Source organism: Mesoplodon densirostris, chromosome 5, assembly GCF_025265405.1.
Source record: "Mesoplodon densirostris isolate mMesDen1 chromosome 5, mMesDen1 primary haplotype, whole genome shotgun sequence".
Classification (NCBI taxonomy): domain Eukaryota; kingdom Metazoa; phylum Chordata; class Mammalia; order Artiodactyla; family Ziphiidae; genus Mesoplodon; species Mesoplodon densirostris.
The window spans coordinates 119,766,998-119,786,900 of NC_082665.1; the positions used below are offsets into that span (position 1 = coordinate 119,766,998).

The 19,903-nt window shown below is 41.4% G+C and overlaps 1 protein-coding gene across 1 annotated transcript in view; it reads left to right on the forward strand.

Annotated features, from left to right (window-relative positions):
• MUC13 (mucin 13, cell surface associated) overlaps positions 1-19,903 on the forward strand; it is a 53,907-nt gene that overhangs the window by 13,764 nt on the left and 20,240 nt on the right. Inside the window, exons 4-8 of the mRNA XM_060098858.1 lie at positions 731-837; positions 4,258-4,313; positions 15,289-15,440; positions 19,142-19,264; positions 19,605-19,734. Of these exons, the coding sequence (XP_059954841.1) occupies positions 731-837; positions 4,258-4,313; positions 15,289-15,440; positions 19,142-19,264; positions 19,605-19,734 (568 nt within the window). The remainder of the gene's footprint in view (positions 1-730; positions 838-4,257; positions 4,314-15,288; positions 15,441-19,141; positions 19,265-19,604; positions 19,735-19,903) is intronic.

Here is a 19,903-nt window from a genome sequence, read left to right on the forward strand (position 1 = left end):
TAGATGGGTCCCTTCACTTAAACTGTCCAAGGGAACGGCGCCACGGGGTCAAAATGAGAAGGATAGATGTCGGAGTCCCTGGAAAAGTACACAGGCTGCATAAATACAAAGTGGGGCTGTTACATGGGGACACTGATGCAGAATAAGGTGATTCCCTAAAACCACAGAGTCAGACAAACCAGGAACCTGGTCTCTGACCTTGGTTCAGTTCTCTGTCATAGGATTTGCTTGTTCTATACCAGCAAACCCTATTTTTGGAGACTTAAGAGCCTCTCAGCTCTGGAAATGAACTTTAAGAGCAAATCGACCCTATACTTTTTTGGTTTTATCAGCTGGGCGCTATGAAAGTCCAAGGCTGTTTCCTGAGTTACATGTGTTTGTCTGTTTTATGAATGAGAAATATCCCTCCTTGCCAGAACAGACCAACTGTACAGGAAATGAATGCATTGTGTTGGCCACAGAAATTAGAGATATCCCCAAAGCCAAAAGAATATTCTTGTCTTTAACACTAATACTCTCATTTCTGGGGATCCACTCTAAGTAAATGACTCCATATGTAGAAAGGTTTGTGCATGAAGATGTTCTTTGCAACTGTTTTTTTCCCTCTTAAATAATTAAAAGCACTGAAAACAAAAAATGACTGCATCAATGAAGGAAAGATGTATTTCATAGAATATTATGTAGCATTCTTTACACTAAATATCACAGAGAGATTCTGCTTGAATTTCAGGAAAGATATTCCCTGGTATGATTACGGTCCGTATATCATCTACATCTGACTTAGAAAATAAAAGTTCTGTGGCCTATGAGGGATTATACCTTAACATTACCGGATTTGTAAGTATTTTCCAAACATCCTTCCTCTATAAATATTCTTTATTCTAACACTGACCTGTAGAGTGTAGACTGGTGTTCAGGTGGTACATGCTGGTACAGCTGTACCGGTGGATCAAGTAGTGAAATGCATGCTTATTGGTTTGTAAACAGTGGCTGTTCTAAACTCCTGGGGGCCACTGCTTCCTGGTTGTCCAGGCTCCTCCTCTGGGACCCTGGGTCCTCGCTGTGATCCTGCACATAGAGGGGTAACATCTGGCACAGCAGAGGGCCTTTAGAAGCCACCTCCAGCCATGCCATACTCATTCATACAGAAATATTCTTAAATATTTTTAAGTGGACAGAGAAATGTAATGCTGTTTTAAAATAAATTACTCCCATAGAATTGAAGAGAAAAAAAATTAAAGATGATTTTTTTCCTTTTTACAATCAAATTTGCATACTAGTCTGGCTTTTTTAATATCTGGAAGAGGAACTCCATCTGAATTAATATGTTACTTCTTTTTCCCATTGTCAAAAATGTCAAAATGAACAACAGCTTCATTTCATTTTGATTATTGTGAGTGTGTCGACATGAAAGAGATGGAGATCTCTATTCTGGAACCACAGATGTCAGACCTGGAAGGTCTTAGAGAGGGTGTCCAGCCAGTGTTTCTCAAAATTTAGTTTTGAAGGGAAAAATGTTAGCTTGGAAATATGTCTTAGAACCCTAGGTGGAGAAACACTTTATTTTTAAGTTATCTTTTTTTAACATCTTTATTGGAGTATAATTGCTTTACAGTGGTGTGTTAGTTTCTGCTTTATAACAAAGTGAATCAGCTATACATATACATATATCCCCATATCTCCTCCTTCTGGCATCTCCCTCCCACCCTCTCTATCCCACCGCTCTAGTGCTATGCAGCTGCTTCCCACTAGCTATCTATTTTACTTTTGGTAGTATATATAAGTCCATGCCACTCTCACTTCGTCCCAGCTTACCCTTCCCCCTTCCCATGTCCTCAAGTCCATTCTCTACGTCTGCATCTTTATTCCTGTCCTGCCCCTAGGCTCGTCAGAACAATTTTTTTTTTTTAGATTCCATATACATGTGTTAGCATACGGTATTTGTTTTTCTCTTTCTGACTTACTTCACTCTGTATGACAGTCTCTAGGTCCATCCACGTCACTACAGATAACTCAATTTTGTTGCTTTTTATGGCTGAGTAATATTCCATTGTATATATGTGCCACATCTTCTTTATCCATTCGTTTGCCGATGGACACTTAGGTTGCTTCCATGTCCTGGTTATTGTAAATAGTGCTGCAATGAACATTGTGGTACATGACTCTTTTTGAATTATGGTTTCTCAGGGTATATGCCCAGTAGTGGGATTCCTAGGTTGTAGGGGTAGTTCGATTTTTAGTTTTTTAAGGAACCTGCATGTTGTTCTCCATAGTGGCTGTATCAATTTACATTCCCACCAACAGTGTAAAAGGGTTCTCTTGGAGAAACACTTTAAAAAACTAACGTCTTAATGGGGGGGCCCAGGAAGCACGGTGGCCATGAAAATGGACCAGAAAGTACAGAATAACAGTCAAGGATCAGGAAGGCTAAGTAACTGACTGAAGGTCACCCAGCTGATGAGTGAGGATGGGGGATTTGAACCCAGACCTGCCTGACCTCAGGGCTGCTTCTCCTTCCCTGCTGGCTCTGTTGTGCAATGAGGTCTGGGCAGGCCTGTTAGCATAGTTCCTGCCCTCCTGCCCAGTCTTGCAGCCCTTCAGACTGAGAGGTGTATATCCCCAAATCCTCAAAGGGTGACCTGATAGAAGAAAAAAAATGGAAAACCTTTTTCCTATGCCAGATGCTAATTTTGCAATCTCATTTTTTGGGATTCAGAAAATTAAAAGTGCAAAAAGTGGTCAGTAGGGGGTCTGGATAGAACCTTGGAGGTCATCCAGTGAACTTATTCCTAAGTAGATTCGCAGGGCCCTGATGGTTTACAGAAATACCAGTTCTTCCTGATATTTAAAAGAATTAAAAGGAATATGGACATATTCTGGATATAAGGCTGCCCAGACTAACTAGAGCATCAAATTTATTTGAATTTGACTAGAATAAAAGAGAAATGATTTAACAACTTTTTAAGTGACATTGGTTGCCATGATTTTTTTGAATGCAGGGTCCCCATGGGAGAAAAATAATAAAATTCTTGGATTATATAATAAAAAATTTGCACCAACCCAGTTCAACATTCATGTAATAAATATGGAGATGGGGTCCAAAGAGAGGAAGACATGTCCAAGGTCATGTCTTTCACAGTTAAGTCATTCAATCATCGGTCAACTGGTTTTTGTTGAGTGTTTCCTAGGGATTGCCCTGCGCTGAGTGCTATGAAATAGGCATGGGGATGGGCAGGTGGCAGGCAGTAGGGGGTGTCATAAGAAAGAGAAAACGAACCCCATTCTTGGCATCAAAGAACTTATGTTCTAATTGAGACCACCATCCTACCTCCACCTCACCCCTGCCAGAGGTCCCAGCTTAATCTCTGGCCACTTGTTAACAAGTATCTAGAATTGTCTCTGCTCTTAGAACACAACTCAGGCCTAAGAAGGTCTACCTGTGCTGGAGCCCCTTCCAGCTCACAAAGCCATGTATCATATATTCTCTCTCACTTTCTATGCATGACAGCCCTGTGTGGTGGGAATTAGTGCTATCTCAAATTTTCCAATGAGACAGTGAGGTTCAAAGCAGTTAAATTTTGCAAAAGCTAAGCGGAGAAGTGTGGCACTTCAGGCTGCTGCCTTCTGAGCCACACTGCCTCTGAGCATTGGTGTGGGCTGCTCCTTCTTCCACTTCCTGGCCCCGCACTACCTACTGAAATGCTTTACAGCCCATCTCCTCTATCAAGCCCTCTCTGGTTCTCTGCGACTAGATGAGAGTTTCTTTGAACTTCCTTGGTAGATTCTATCTCTCTGGCACTTACCTCTCTCAACTTCATGGTGTAACCTCTTATTTGATCAGAGGCTGGGTCTGCCCATCTTGGTAATCTCTATGTCTCAGGCATGATGTCTTGGTAAGGTAGGCATTTAAGTCTTCTTTAGGTCAACTGATGAGTGTATAAAGTATGCATATAGGTAAGTCTAACAGTAACTTTGAAAAGATAAAACAAGTCAGTCACGTTATTTTTAATAGTATTGATTTGGCTGGGTGCTTCAGGTTTCCATCTTTTTCCTGGGTGGCTCTGAATTATATCAGAATCTGCCTATGTTAGAGCAAAAATTACTGAAAGGTATTAGAGCGCATGGAAAGAATAAATAATTTGTTGCGTTATAGTTATATAAATGAGTTTAGAAATGGATTTATGTTAAAACCTAGATGTAATATCACTTTTCTCCTCTCTTTGTAGTTGTTCTTAATTCTGTTCTTCTTCTCCACAGTTCAAAAATGTATTTAAAAATTCTGATTACGGGCAGACTATAATTGAGAAATTAAGGTAAGTTTGCTGTGGACCGATGGGGTACTTTGGAAACAGGTTGTGTTTGCCTAACTTCTGTGTTCTCTTGCATACCCCATGTGGCACTGAGGCCCTAGGATGGCTAGTCACAGGTCAAGAAGAGATTAGTCTGAGTACCACAGAGGGCCCTGCCTCTGATGTCACATTGACCCTGGCCTGGTTGGGCAGGGTATAACATGGGGATAGCAAGATGCTGCCTGTGATTGGCTACTCAGCAACCTGCACACATAGCCCAGGGCATTACATGGTTCTGTTTGTTTGGTTTGATGCTTTGGCTACAAATCACACCTTGTCAATCCTTGGAATGTGCATTCCAGGGGGTCAGGAGGAGAACGAATGGCTCACGGCCATCTCTTCCCTCATAGCGGGGAATGAGGCAGACAGGAAGACCCCAGTCATGCACCTGGCTACTGAAGGGCCTGTTGTGAGCTTTCTACAGTAAGAACAAGAATGCAGTGAGCATATCAATATGAGGTGACCAGGGTTGCATGCTATTTGGGAACCCAAAGAGGCAGAGGATTCTCAAGAAGTTAGTGATTCCATCTTGACCTTCTCTGAAGCGTATTGATACACAAGTGCTACAGGCTGAGGAAAGAATGTTCTAAGTCAGGGGTCCCCAACCCTGGTGGGCGGCACAGCAGGAGATGAGCAGCAAGTAAGCAAAGCTTCATCTGCCGCTCCCCATGGCTCCCCGTCGCTCGAATTACCGTCTGAACCATCCCCGCCCCCATCAGTGGAAAAATTGTCTTCTGTGAAACTGGTCCCTGGTGCCAAAAACGCTGGGGACCACTGCTCTAAGGTGACCAGAACCATGCAGAAAAAGCAGCTTTAATGTATTTATATTTTATGGTTTTACTATTGCATCTATCTTTATAAACTTTGTCAAGTCCTTTGTGGAAAAACATACTACATATATTCAGATATGTGAATTCAGAGAAGACCTCCTAAAAGTGGTGAGTTTTGATCTTGGCGGTGAGCAAGGTGCACACATGATAGGTAGCTAGAAGGCCAGCAGGCAGCTTAATGGGAGGCACGGTGCAAGCAGCAGGCAGAGAGGCTGGGCCCCAACACAGAGGCTGGAAGCTGGAGTACAGCAGACTCCTGAAGGTCTATGCATTGTTGAAGGACATTAGGTTTGATTTAGGGGGCAACAGGGAGTTCATGCATCAAGATGACTGGATAAAAACAGGAACAATGAGGTGTAAATCTGTGCTTGGATCCCTGCCTTGGCACATTATTGCTGTGTGACCGGGTAGGCATTTTAACTTCTCTGAAGTTTTGTTGCCTCATCTCTATAACTGGGATAATCTGATCAACCTTCCCAGAGAGGAGCAAATGAGATACCGTTGGAAAGATTCCCTGTGCAAAGTGCCTAGCACATAGTCAGTTTCAACAAGTTAGTTCCTCTTCTGTTTCCCTTCCAGAATATGGGACCCTGCAAGTATGATGGAGAGCTGGTCCCACAGAGTCACTTGGGGAAACTGTGGCACTCCTTCCGTTCTTAAGAAGTTACTGAAAGGGGAGTTTGGAGGCAACCCCTTACCTGTGAGCTCAGTGTCCTGACAGGAGGGACTCCCCCAGCAAGGGGGCCGTGGCAGGCAAATAGACCTCAGTCTCACCTCAGAAGGCATTTCTTAGGCTCCATACCAGTGCTCTCTCCTCTGAATCCCCAAGCTCTTTATTTACTGTCCAAATGTTGGAATTGGAAGGATCCTCAGAATTTCTCTAACACTCAAATCTCTCTTTGGACAGAGGAGGACACTCAGGCTGAGGGAAGCTGGGACTGGTCTTGGACCACAAAAGATGGTGGCTATCCTGGGTCTAGATCTCTGGGCTCTTAACTCAGAGGCTAGTGCTCTAGTCATTTATACTACACCTTTTTGTCACTTAAGAACACGGCCGCTCCATCATTTCCTTGAACTGTTCTGTAAGTGTCATGTCTTGTCTCCTGAATTGGAGAGTACGCTAGCAGCTTCTTTAAATGAATGCATTACGGATGGCATTTCTTTCCTAGCCCCACTGCTAAATTCTACCATAGATCTCTGGTCATCTTTCAACTGATAAAGAAAGCTTGTATCAAGTACCCCTTTCTCACTGCCTTATACCTTCCACTGTCACCTCCAAATCCCATCATGAACAAATCATGATAGGAAATGTTAAATTAGAATTCTGAAGCCCATTTTGCTTTTTGGACTCCCTTTTGAGGTGATCATTCCTAAAAACAGAATTTGGTTCATGTTTTGGATTTTCTGGATTGTTCTGCAGAACCCACATGGCTGTGAACATTTTCTAAGTAGGCTGGCTATGTTTTCAAGCTTCTCTATTTCTTCAAAAGTCAGAAAGGAGTATAGGAAAACAATTAGACAGGAAAAATATATCCTGAGTCTTAAAAACACACAGCTACAAATCAGAGAGGGAAGAAGTTTTGTTGTTGTTGTTGTTTTTTGTTTTTTTTGGGGGGGTTTATTGTCACAGAAGTCCCTTTTAATAGTGAAAGACTGAAAATCACCTCAATATCATAATAGGAGGTTGGTTAAGTACATTATGATACATGCACGGGATGGAATATTATGCAGCCATTTCAAATGATGTACACATTTTAAATGATGACAGGAAAATATTCACAACGTACTGAAAAATGAAAATGTACACTAAAAAGAAGCATGTATAAAAGATTTTACCTTGCAAAAGTAAAATATATGCATGAAAAAAGATTGGTAATATTTAGAATCAGAAAAACAATTATTTAAAAATAAGAGTAATATATGCTTATTGTAAAAAATTTGGAAAAAACAGAAAATATGAATAGAAGACAAATCACCGACGGTCTATCAACTCAGGGATATTTATGCATTTTGGTATATTTCCTTCTACTCTTTTTTTTTTTTAATAAATTTTTATTTATTTATTTTTGGCTGCATTGGGTCTTCGTTGCTGCACATGGGCTTTCTCTAGTTGCGGCGAGCAGGGGGCTACTCTTTGTTGTGGTGCGTGGGCTTCTCATTGCAGTGGCTTCTCTTGTTGCAGAGCATGAGCTCTAGTCGTGTGGGCTTCAGTAGTTGTGGCTCGCGGGCTCTAGAGCGCAGGCTCAGTAGTTGTGGCACACGGGCTTAGTTGCTCCACGGCATGTGGGATCTTCCCCGACCAGGGCTCGAACCCGTGTCCCCTGCATTGGCAGGCGGATTCTTAACCACTTTGCTACCAGGGAAGTCCCTTTCCTTTATCTCCATTTCTATGAAACTGCTTCATCTGGTAGGGCCTGAGGGATCACTCCAGGATCACTGAAGCTGGTCCTTAACAGTGTAGCCATGGAGAAAAGGTAGAGCATGGCAGCAAACACAGGGACGGCAGGAGACAGCTGGACAACCAGGTAGTGGCATCTGAAGGCGAAGAAGAGTGTACACGTCCCCAGGATGAGGAAGAGGGTCAAATAGAAGATGCCCTTTTGCCGGGCCATCATCACGCGGCCATCACAACAGAAGGTGTTCCTGCCTAGGAGTTTCTCCCATTTCCGTGTCAACTTCTTTCTCACCACCATCACAGACATGATTGGAATTCCTGGTCCAAAATGTGTTTTGTGATTACAAGAGGGAAGAAACAAAAGCTGAGCCCAGCTTTGAAATCACGTTGCCTGCTATTGCTGCTGCTGGGTCAGACATCATCAGAAGTCCAGTTTCTAGCCCTGGAAAACAATCTTCTCCTGATAAACCGGCCCAACGAGAGAAGAGAGACAGGAAGGGGAGCCGGGCCTGAACCCCAGAGACCAAACTCAGCCGGGAACAGAGGCCAGGAAGTGCACTGTCCCAGGGGACCACGTCGTTCGCCTGGGGTGGCAGTGGCTTCTCCCCAGCCTGGAGGCTGTCTCCTCTTGAACAAGGGGCCCCAATGGCTGGGGACCTAAACCAGCTGTGGCAACCGCCCACCGCTGGGTGAATTGTGGGAAGAAGTTTTTTTAAGTCCTTTTTTTTTTTTCCTCTCTCAGTTGTTTTATCACTTGATTCTTTTTTGGATAATGAAAGAATTAGAACCTGGTACAGCTGATCTCAGGGCCCCAAGTTGCAGCGCTGATTAGAGAGATTCTTATGATGTCTTGCTCGTAGCAAGAACTTAGTATCTGGTGATGTGATTTGGTATTATATTCTGATGCTTCTCACCGCCTCATCCCTCCTTGGGATCAGTTCTCCTCTGGGTCAGGTGTGCCCAGGTCCAATCACACACACACACACACACACACACACACACACACACACACACACACTTTGAAGCTGACTTCTGGCTTCCTGGGCCCTTTCTGGGAATGATCCAGACTCTGTATGGTTGATTACTGCTCTCTCTGTGCACAGGGAGGAACACACACCCCTCTGTCTCTCTCAAAGCACATATCTGAGATTTTACAGCTCATCAAGAGACCTACTCTTGACTTTCTGCAGAAAGTGACAGCTTACTGTTCAGATGTCACTTATTCTACTTCTGGTTCACTCCAGGCTCCTCAGTCCTAAAAATGATTGTCCACAATTTTTCTAAGTATCTTCCAACAAGACCTTGCTATAGCCCTAGATTTCCTCCGAATGCATGCCGAATAGAGATCTCTAGGCCTGTAAATGGTCATCTTATGGCAACCCCATGCCTCCCTATGTGAGCCTCAATGGTGGATATAAAACAATGGGTAAGGGGCTTCCCTGGTGGCGCAGTGGTTGAGAGTCCGCCTGCCGATGCAGGGGACACGGGTTCGTGCCCCCGTCCGGGAAGATCCCACATGCTGCGGAGCGGCTAGGCCCGTGAGCCATGGCCGCTGAGCCTGCGCGTCCGGAGCCTGTGCTCCGCAGCGGGAGAGGCCACAACAGTGAGAGGCCCACGTACCGCAAACAAACAAACAAACAAACAAAAACAATGGGTAGGGACTAGTGCTGAGAGATCTGAGAGTCTGGGAGGTCTGAAGACCAATTTTTTTTTCTTTTTGGAATTTTATTTATTTTTTATATAGCAGGTTCTTAATAGTTATCTATTTTATACATATTAGTGTATATATGTCAATCAAAATCTCCCAGTTCATCCCACCACCACCACCACGCCCTCCAGTTTCCCCCCTTGGTGTCCATACGTTTGTTCTCTACATCTGTGTCTCTGTTTCTGCCCTGCAAACTGGTTCATCTGTACCATTTTTCTAGGTTCCACATATATGCGTTAATATAGGATACTTGTGTTTCTCTTTCTGACTTACTTCACTCTGTATGACAGTCTCTAGACCCATCCACGTCTGTACAAATGACCCACTTTCATTCCTTTTTATGACTGAATAATATTCCATTGTACATATGTACCACATCTTCTTTATCCATTTGTCTGTCGATGGGCATTTAGGTTGCTTCCATGACCTGGCTATTGTAAATAGTGCTGCAATGAACATTGGGGTGCATGTGTCTTTTTGAATTATGGTTTTCTCAGGGTATATGGCCAGTAGTGGGATTGCTGGGTCATATGGTAATTTTATTTTTAGTTTTTTAAGAAACCTCCATACTGTTCTCCATGTGGCTGTATCAATTTACATTCCCACCAACAGTGCAAGAGGGTTCCCTTTTCTCCACACCCTCTCCAGCATTTGATGTTCGTAGGTTTTCTGTTGATGCCCATTCTAACTGGTGTGAGGTGATACCTCATTTAGTTGTTTTTTGTTTTGTTTTTTTTACACCTTTATAGGAGTATAATTGCTTTACAATGGTGTGTTAGTTTCTGCTTTATAACAAAGTGAATCAGTTATACATACACATCTGTTCCCATATCTCTTCCCTCTTGCGTCTCCCTCCCTCCCACCCTCCCTATCCCACCCCTCCAGTCGGTCACAAAGCACCGAGCTGATCTCCCTGTGCTATGTGGTTGCTTCCCACTAGCTATCTATTTTATGTTTGGTAGTGTATATATGTCCATGCCACTCTCTTGGTTTGTCACAGCTTACCCTTCACCCTCCCCATATCCTCAAGTCCATTCTCTACTAGGGCTGTGTCTTTATTCCTGTCTTACCCCTAGGTTCTTCATGGCATATTTTTTTCTTAAATTCCATATATATGTGTTAGCATATGGTATTTGTCTTTCTCTTTCTGACTTACTTCACTCTGTATGACAGACTCTAGGTCCATCCACCTCATTACAAATAGCTCAATTTCGTTTCTTTTTATGGCTGAGTAATATTCCATTGTATACATGTGCCACATCTTCTTTATCCATTCATCTGATGATAGACACTTAGGTTGTTTCCATCTCCTGGCTATTGTAAATAGAGCTGCAATGAACGTTTTGGTACATGTCTCTTTTTGAATTATGGTTTTCTCAGGGTATATGCCCAGTAGTGGGATTGCTGGGTCATATGGTAGTTCTATTTGTAGTTTTCTAAGGAACCTCCATACTGTTGTCCATAGTGGCTGTACCAATTCACATTCCCACCAGCAGTGCAAGAGTGTTCCCTTTTCTCCACACCCTCTCCAGCATTTATTGTTTCTAGAATTTTTGATGGTGGCCATTCTGACCTGTGTGAGATGATATCTCATTGTAGTTTTGATTTGCATTTCTCTAATGATTAATGATGTTGTGCATTCTTTCATGTGTTTGTTGGCAGTCTGTAGATCTTCTTTGGAGAAATGTCTGTTTAGGTCTTCTGCCCATTTTTGGATTGGGTTGTTTATTTTTTTGCTATTGAGCTGCATGAGCTGCTTATAAATTTTGGAGATTAATCCTTTGTCAGTTGCTTCATTTGCAAATATTTTCTCCCATTCTAAGGGTTGTCTTTTGGTCTTGTTTATGGTTTCCTTGGCTGTGCAAAAGCTTTGAAGTTTCATTAGGTCCCATGTGTTTATTTTTGTTTTTATTTCCATTTCTCTACGAGGTGGGTCAAAAAGGATCTTGCTCTGATTTATGTCATAGAGTGTTCTGCCTATGTTTTCCTCTAAGAGTTTGAGAGTTTCTGGCCTTACATTTAGGTCTTTAATCCATTTTGAGCTTATTTTTGTGTATGGTGTTAGGGAGTGATCTAATCTCATACTTTTACATGTCCCTGTCCAGTTTTCCCAGCACCACTTATTGAAGAGACTGTCCTTTCTCCACTGTACATTCCTGCCTCCTTTATCAAAGATAAGTTGACCATATGTGCGTGGGTTTATCTCTGGGCTTTCTATCCTGTTCCATTGATCTATCTTTCTGTTTTTGTGCCAGTACCATACTGTCTTGATTACTGTAGCTTTGTAGTATAGTCTGAAGTCAGGGAGCCTGATTCCTCCAGCTCCATTTTTCGTTCTCAAGATTGCTTTGGCTATTCGGGGTCTTTTGTGTTTCCATACAAATTGTGAAATTTTTTGTTCTAGTTCTGTAAAAAATGCCAGTGGTAGTTTGAAAGGGATTGCATTGAATCTGTAGATTGCTTTGGGTAGTAGAGTCATTTTCACAATGTTGATTCTTCCAATCCAAGAACATGGTATATCTCTCCACCTATTTGTATCATCTTTAATTTCTTTCATCAGTGTCTTATAATTTTCTGCATACAGGTCTTTTGTCTCCTTAGGTAGGTTTATTCCTAGATATTTTATTCTTTTTGTTGCAATGGTAAATGGGAGTGTTTTCTTGATTTCACTTTCAGATTTTTCTTCATTAGTGTACAGGAATGCCAGAGATTTCTGTGCAATGATTTTGTATCCTGCTACTTTCCCAGATTCATTGATTAGCTCTAGTAGTTTTCTGGTAGCATCTTTAGGATTCTCTACGTATAGTATCATGTCATCTGCAAACCGTGACAGATTTAATTCTTCTTTTCTGATTTGGATTCCTTTTATTTCCTTTTCTTCTCTGATTGCTGTGGCTAAAACTTCCAAAACTAGGTTGAATAAGAGTGGTGAGAGTTCCTGATCTTAGTGGAAATGGTTTCAGTTTTTCACCATTGAGGACGATGTTGGCTGCGGGTTTGTCATATATGGCCTTTATTATGTTGAGGAAAGTTCCTTCTATGCCTTCTTTCTGCAGGGTTTTTTATCATAAATGAATGTTGAATTTTGTTGAAAGCTTTCTCTGCATCTATTGAGCTGATCATATGGTTTTTCTCCTTCAGTTTGTTAATATGGTGTATCACGTTGATTGATTTGCATATATTGGAGAATCCTTGCATTCCTGGAATAAACCCCACTTGATCATGGTGTATGATCCTTTTAATGTGCTGTTGGATTCTGTTTCCTAGTATTTTGTTGAGGATTTTTGCATCTATGTTCATCAGTGATATTGGCCTGTAGTTTTCTTTCTTTGTGACGTCCTTGTCTGGTTTTGGTATCAGGGTGTTGGTGGCCTCGTAGAATGAGTTTGGGAGTGTTCCTCCCTCTGCTATATTTTGGAAGAGTTTGAGAAGGATAGGTGTTAGCTCTTTTCTAAATGTTTGATAGAATTCATCTGTGAAGCCATCTGGTCCTGGGCTTTTGTTTGTTGGAACATTTTTAATCTCAGTTTCAATTTCAGTGCTTGTGATTGGTCTGTTCATATTTTCTACTTCTTCCTGATTCAGTCTTGGCAGGTTGTGCATTTCTAAGAATTTGTCCATTTCTTCCAGGTTGTCCATTTGATTGGCATAGAGTTGCTTGTAGTAATCTCTCATGATCTTTTGTATTTCTTCAGTGTCTCTTGTTACTTCTCCTTTTTCATTTCTAATTCTATTGATTTGAGTCTTCTCCCTTTTTTTCTTGATGAGTCTGGTTAATGGTTTACCAATTTTGTTTATCTTCTCAAAGAACCATCTTTTAGTTTTATTGATCTTTGCTATCGTTTCCTTCATTTCTTTTTCATTTATTTCTGATGTGATCTTTATGATTTCTTTCCTTCTGCTAACTTTGGGAGTATTTTGTTCTTCTTTCTCTAGTTGCTTTAGGTGCAAGGTTAGGTTTTTTATTTGAGATGTTTCCTGTTTCTTATGGTAGGACTGTATTGCTATAAACTTCCCTCTTAGAACTGCTTTTGCTGCATCCCATAGGTTTTGGGTCGTCGTGTCTCCATTTTCATTTGTTTCTAGGTATTTTTTGATTTCCTCTTTGATTTATTCGTTATTAAGTAGTGTATTGTTTCCCTCCATGTGTTTGTATTTTTTACAGATCTTTTCCTGTAATTGATATCTAGTCTCATAGCGTTGTGGTCAGAAAAGATACTTGATACAATTTCAGTTTTCTTAAATTTACCAAGGCTTGCTTTGTGACCCAAGCTATGATCTATCCTGGAGAATGTTCCATGAGCACTTGAGAAAAATGTGTATTCTGTTGTTTTTGGATGGAATGTCCTATCAATATCAATTAAGTCCATCTTGTTTAAGGTATCATTTAAAGCTTGTGTTTCCTTATTTATTTTCATTTTGGATGATCTGTCCATTGGTGAAAGTGGGGTGTTATAGTCCCCTACTATTATTGTGTTACTGTCGATTTCTCCTTTTATGGCTGTTAGTATTTGCCTTATGTATTGAGGTGCTCCTATGTTGGGTGCATAAATATTTACAATTGTAATATCTTCTTGGATCGATCCCTTGATCATTGTCTAGTGTCCTTCTTTGTCTCTTGTAATAGTGTTTATTTTAAAGTCTATTTTGTCTGATATGAGAATTGCTACTCCAGCTTTCTTCTGATTTCCATTTGCATGGAATATCTTTTTCCATCCCCTTTCTTTCAGTCTGTATGTGTCTCTAGGTCTGAAGTGGGGCTCTTGTAGACAGCATATATATGGTCTTGTTTTTGTATCCATTCAGCCAGTCTGTGTCTTTTGGTGGGAGCATTTAGTCCATTTCCATTTAAGGTAATTATCGATATGTATGTTCCTATTCCCATTTTCTTAATTGTTTTGAGTTTGTTATTGTAGGTCTTTTCCTTCTGTTGTGTTTCTTGCCTAGAGAAGTCCCTTTAGCATTTGTTGTAAAGCTGGTTTGGTGGTGCTGAACTCTGTCAGCTTTTGCTTGTCTGTTAATGTTTTGATTTCTCCATCAAATCTGAATGAGATCCTTGCTGGGTAGAGTAATCTTGGTTGCAGGTTTTTCTCCTTCATCACTTTAAATATGTCCTACCAGTCCCTTCTGGCTTGCAGAGTTTCTGCTGAAAGATCAGCTGTTAACCTTATGGGGATTCCCTTGTGTGTTATTTGTTGTTTTTCCCTTGCTGCTTTTAATATGTTTTCTTTGTTTTAATTTTTGACAGTTTAATTAATATGTGTCTTGGCATGTTTCTCCTTGGATTTATCCTGTATGGGACTCTCTGTGCCTCCTGGACTTGATTAACTATTTCCTTTCCCGTATTAGGGAAGTTTTCAACTATAATCTCTTCAAATATTTTCTCAGTCCCTTTCTTTTTCTCTTCTTCTTCTGGAACCCCTATAATTTGAATGTTGGTGCGTTTAATGTTGTCCCAGAAGTTTCTGAGACTTTCCTCAGTTCTTTTCATTCTTTTTTCTTTATTCTGTTCTGTGGCAGTGAATTCCACCATTCTGTCTTCCAGGTCACTTATCTGTTCTTCTGCCTCAGTTATTCTGCTATTGATTCCTTCTAGTGTATTTTTCATTTCAGTTATTATATTGTTCATCTCTGTTTGTTTGTTCTTGAATTCTTCTAGGTTTTTGTTTTTAATTCTTTTAGGTCTTTGTTAAACATTTCTTGCATCTTCTTGATCTTTGCCTCCATTCTTTTTCTTAGGTCCTGGATCATCTTCACTATCATTATTCTGAATTCTTTTTCTGGAAGGTTGCCTATCTCCACTTCATTTAGTTATTTTTCTGGGGTTTTGTCTTGTTCTTTCATCTGGTACAAAGTCCTCTGCCTTTTCATTTTGTCTGTCTTTCTGTGAATGTGGTTTTCCTTCCACAGGCTGCAGAATTATATTTCTTCTTGCTTCTGCTGTGAAGACCAATTTGTTGATGCTTCAGTTCAATTCATCTAGTGATGAATTCATTTCACTTTTAGCACATCTCCTTCAGCGAGATCTGCAATGCATACTGTTGACGTAGCAGTAGTAAACATTTTTACAGAGACTACAAAACAAACTGAAGAAAACATATCACGTACCATTGAAAAAGCACTTGCACAGAACGCAACTGAATTTACAGGATACATCGGTAAGTATGAAGTAATTTTATACGACAATTACCTGAAGACCTATCTACTTTTTCATAAGTTTTTCTATTTTATGTTTGAAGGGGGTCAGAAGCACTGGATAATTGAATCCACGGACATCTCCCAGTTTCTTTGAATCTGTCCTTTCTTCCTCCCTCCCTTTCCCCTGTCATTTGGCTTCTGCTCCTTTATAACCATCTCCCAAGTCATCAGTCTGACTAGTTTGTTCCTCTTCTTGAAAGGTAGTCTTGGACAAATAGCCTCTGGACCAGGAGAGATGAAGAAAGGAGAAACAAGAGGGCTCTATACCAAGTTTTAGGTTTCCAAATGCTATAGGAAGTTTTATGTATACTGTTTCCCCTTTAGGCAGACACCCCCCCACACAGGACAGCTGTTAACATTTCATTTTTACTGTGTTACAAACACCCCAAATCTTAGTGGCCTAAACAACAACCATTTATTTATTATAACGCTATAATTCTGTGGGTCAGAATTTGGGCTGGGCTTACCTGGTCGGTTCTGCTCATCTAGGTGGGGCTTGGCTGATCTCTGCTGGGCTCACTTAAGCATTGGCCATTAGCTGCCTGGTAGATCAGCTGAGGGCTGACTGATCTAAGAGGGCTCAGCTGGACTGTTTGTCTCTGCTCCGCATGATCTCTCATCCTCCAGCAGGTTAGTCCAAAAGGGTTTCAAGAGCAGCAAGAGGGCACATTTCAGTACACAGGTGCTTCTCACTCTCTGCTAATGTTATATTTACAACTGTCCTGATGGCCAAAGCAATTCACATGACAAAGCACAGTGTGGCAGGCCCTACGAAGGGGCATGGACACAGGAAGGCAGGAATAAACTGGCACTATTACTGCAATTACCACAGCAGTCATCAGGAGTTCCTCATCTCAGAGGTGTCGAGGGCCAGCCCTGGGGGCAGCTCTGTGCAACTGGTTTTCAGTCCTGGTTGCCAAACCCAAAGGCCTCTGTTGAGACACAACTTATTTGACTTTTCTGTAGCATTTGATATTAGTATCCTCCCATTCCTGCAGTCCTCTTCTCTCTGGACCTCCACTCACCATTCTCCTGATCCCATTCTGCCTTCCTCATCTTTCATTTTGATCCTTCTGCGACTCCTTCTTTAGTCTCTTAAATTTTTGCTTTTTGCTTATTGTAACCTCCATGTCCTAGTTTGCAAAACTTATTTCTCTTTTGGAAAATATAATCAAATTCTGTTCATTTATAGTTTTCTAGCACCTTCTCTCTTTTTCGAGATTTCACAGATGCCCACTGTTCTCTCAGGACCTGGAATGTAAATGCTCTGGAATAAAACACTTAAATTCTATCAGAAAAGATGGGGGCTCCCCTGCGCTGTACCCACTCCATGGGCTGCGGTCCCTTTAGCAATGTCCATTCAAGTCTTTTCCATCCAAGTATTATTTCCTGGCAAGACTGGAGAAAAATTGTTCTGAAGCCATTCTGTTTTTCTCATGTCATTCATCAACATTACACCAACCAGGCCTGGCCTTTCCATGAGCCCCTGTAACATGGAAAACATACACACCCTTTCATTCATTTGCCCATTTTTTATTTTTAACCCTTTGCTCTTTGTTGTTGGATTTTTGTTGCTGTTGTTGTTTTGGGTTTTGTTTGTGGCAAGCCTGAGCTCATTTGGGACTCTAGACTGTCTCTGTCACACTTTTAATATTCCATCTTTGGTTATGGGAACTTCTTTTTATATTTTATGTCTCTCATCTGAGAGCTTCCTGTGCAAATCATGCCCGTTTCTGATATTACCTGGCCCTGTCCCTTTTTTTTTTTTTTTTTACAGTTTGTTGGGATCATTTGCAGCTGCACAGTTAGAATTACATTTTCAGAGCTTCTTACTTTCCTGAACTGTTTTCATCTTCCAGAGTCTCATGCCATGGAACTGCACCATATCCTTTTTGAACATTTCAATATTTACTCTCTCAAAGTCATACTCCTCTTTCTGACTATCACTTGGTCCTTGTCTTCCAAGGGACTCATCACTTCTACCTGCCAATAAATTTCTCCTCAGGGTCAGAATTTGGTCCAGAGTAGCAATTCATGCCATCAGAACCTCTACCCCTGGAAGATGAAGTTGTCAGCAAGGCAAGAAAAAAACCTTATCATATGCTCTGCTTTTGGCTGAATGAGACTTCTAGCAAGTGTGAGGAAGTTGAGGATTCCCATCAGCATGGGGACTGACCACTCCAAGTGGTTGTCAGATGAAAATAACCAGTGCATTCTTCAAAATAAAGTTGGGGACCCTTGCAATTCTCTCATTTGGCTCTACTTAGTAACTGCCTTGGTTCTAAGCCCTGGAAGACTTGAAACCATCTGGTCTCAGTGCTGAGAATTGCTCTTTTTTTGGACAACTCTTCTCAACATCTCTCCACTCTGAGACCAGGCATGTGCTCTTAGGTACACTAACAGATTACCAAATGATGCCAGCTAGAGATGGCCACAGGAGCATGAGCCGCCCAGCACATGGAAGGGAGAGCTCAGAACTTTTAGAAAAAAACACTTTTTCCTGCTCTCTTGCTTCTGCTGCAAAGACAGATTCTCTTTTCTGTGTCAAAAGTTGTGGAATCTCTTCCTCTGTTTTTTATTTAGAGGCATTTTCAAATGGCAGGTAATGAAGGAAGGTTAGTTACAGGTTTGGGATGTTTAGAAGAGAGTAACCACATATCTGTTCTACCTGCTCCTATTCTCTCCCCCTAATCTATTCTCAGATTCATCTTTTTGTCCCTAATGTCTTCCAATCTGCTTCTAGACTAACATTCTTAAAAGATGGCTTTCTTATGCCATGCTTCTGTTCAGAATCTATCAATGGATTCTCAGGCTTGTAGGATAAAAGTCAGTGTCCGTAACCTGACATTCAAACCCTGCTATACCACTGAGTGAACAAAACAATGATTACTTGTTGAGTATCTTATAGTGGACAATTGCATTTACATTAGTTCATTCAGTTCTCACAACAATCATGTGAAACAAGAATCATTAGCCCATTTCATAGATGGAGGGAACTTGGACCCACCACAAATTAAATGATTGAACAAAAAGCCCACGGCCAATCAACGGTAGAGCCAAGGGTTCTCACTTTTGTTCCTCCTCACCACACTGCCTCTCCTCTGCCCAAGTACAACTCCATCACTCCCGGACAAGAATCCTTTACTTCTTTTCATGCCTTGTTTACTCCACTTAGACCTTGTCTCTCCTCTGACTGTTCAAACCTTCCCTATCTTTCAAGACTTAGCCCAATTTCCACCTCCTCCACGATGTTACCTTTAGCTACCTGAACCCCTGAATTCCCACTGTACTTAAAGTCTGTATTACGAGTTGCTGGATGCGACTCTCTAAGGGTATAAACAGGTAACTCTCCAAAGATGGGGTCCAAAACTTATGCAGCTACTGTGTCCCTTGTGGAACCTAGCAAAGAGGTAGGTGCTAAAGAGACTTGGAACATCATTGCATTGCACTGGATTGAATTAATTTTAATTGAATAATATAAGGAAATAGTTATAGAAGAGATCCCCTGGGGAGTTGAATTTCAGAATCTCAGATTTTCATTGGTTGAATCCCAAAATGTGTTAAAAGGCAACAATAACCACAGTGGAATGGGGTGCTTTCACAAATTACCTTATCCATATTGTCTTGCTAAAAATGTCTTTGAATTATTTGTGCCTCTTAGAGCAAGATCGGTGTGATTATTATGGTTGTAAGAAGAATGAGCAAGATGACTGCACCAATGGTTTACAATGTCAGTGCAAACCGGGGCTGCTGAGACTGAAACCACAGATCCCTCTGTGTGTTGGTAAGTGTTCCACCTGCTTCTAAATGTTCTTCGTGCCTCCTCCACTCTCTCCTTATGCATTTGCAAAGTACACACTTTCCTGCTCAAGTTCCCATGTGCATTTCAGAGTCTGAGGGATGTGAATTTTGGCTTTAGTCCTGTGGGCCTGGATAGGGCCTTGGCTAAGAGCTGGTGAGGAGGCCCACATGCCACTTCACAAGGCACACATCAAGTGCAGAGCCACTGAGCACCTCGTTTTACCCAGAAAAAGCAACGTGAAAAAATTGTATTCTGTGATGTGTCACTTTGGTGTTGAAGGGGTTGTTTCTGAAAATTACCCAGAAATCACTCTCTTTTGAAGCTTTGGGTCCAAAGTGTCCTGATGACTGCACCACAGAGAAGAACAAGCAATGCCTAGTGAAGAACAGTGAGAACGCTACCTGCGTGTGCCTGCCAGGCTACAAGGAAGATAATCATGAGATCTGTAAACCGTAAGAGAAATCCCTCCTTCTTCATCTTGTCATAGCTGAAGCTAGGCAAAAAGGATAGAGCTTGTCACTCATGTATGTGTTTAGGGTCTGTAAGTTGGCTCGCTGGCATAAGTTGGTAGGTACAGAGCATCACCATCACCACCATCATCATCATCATCAGTTTTTGAAC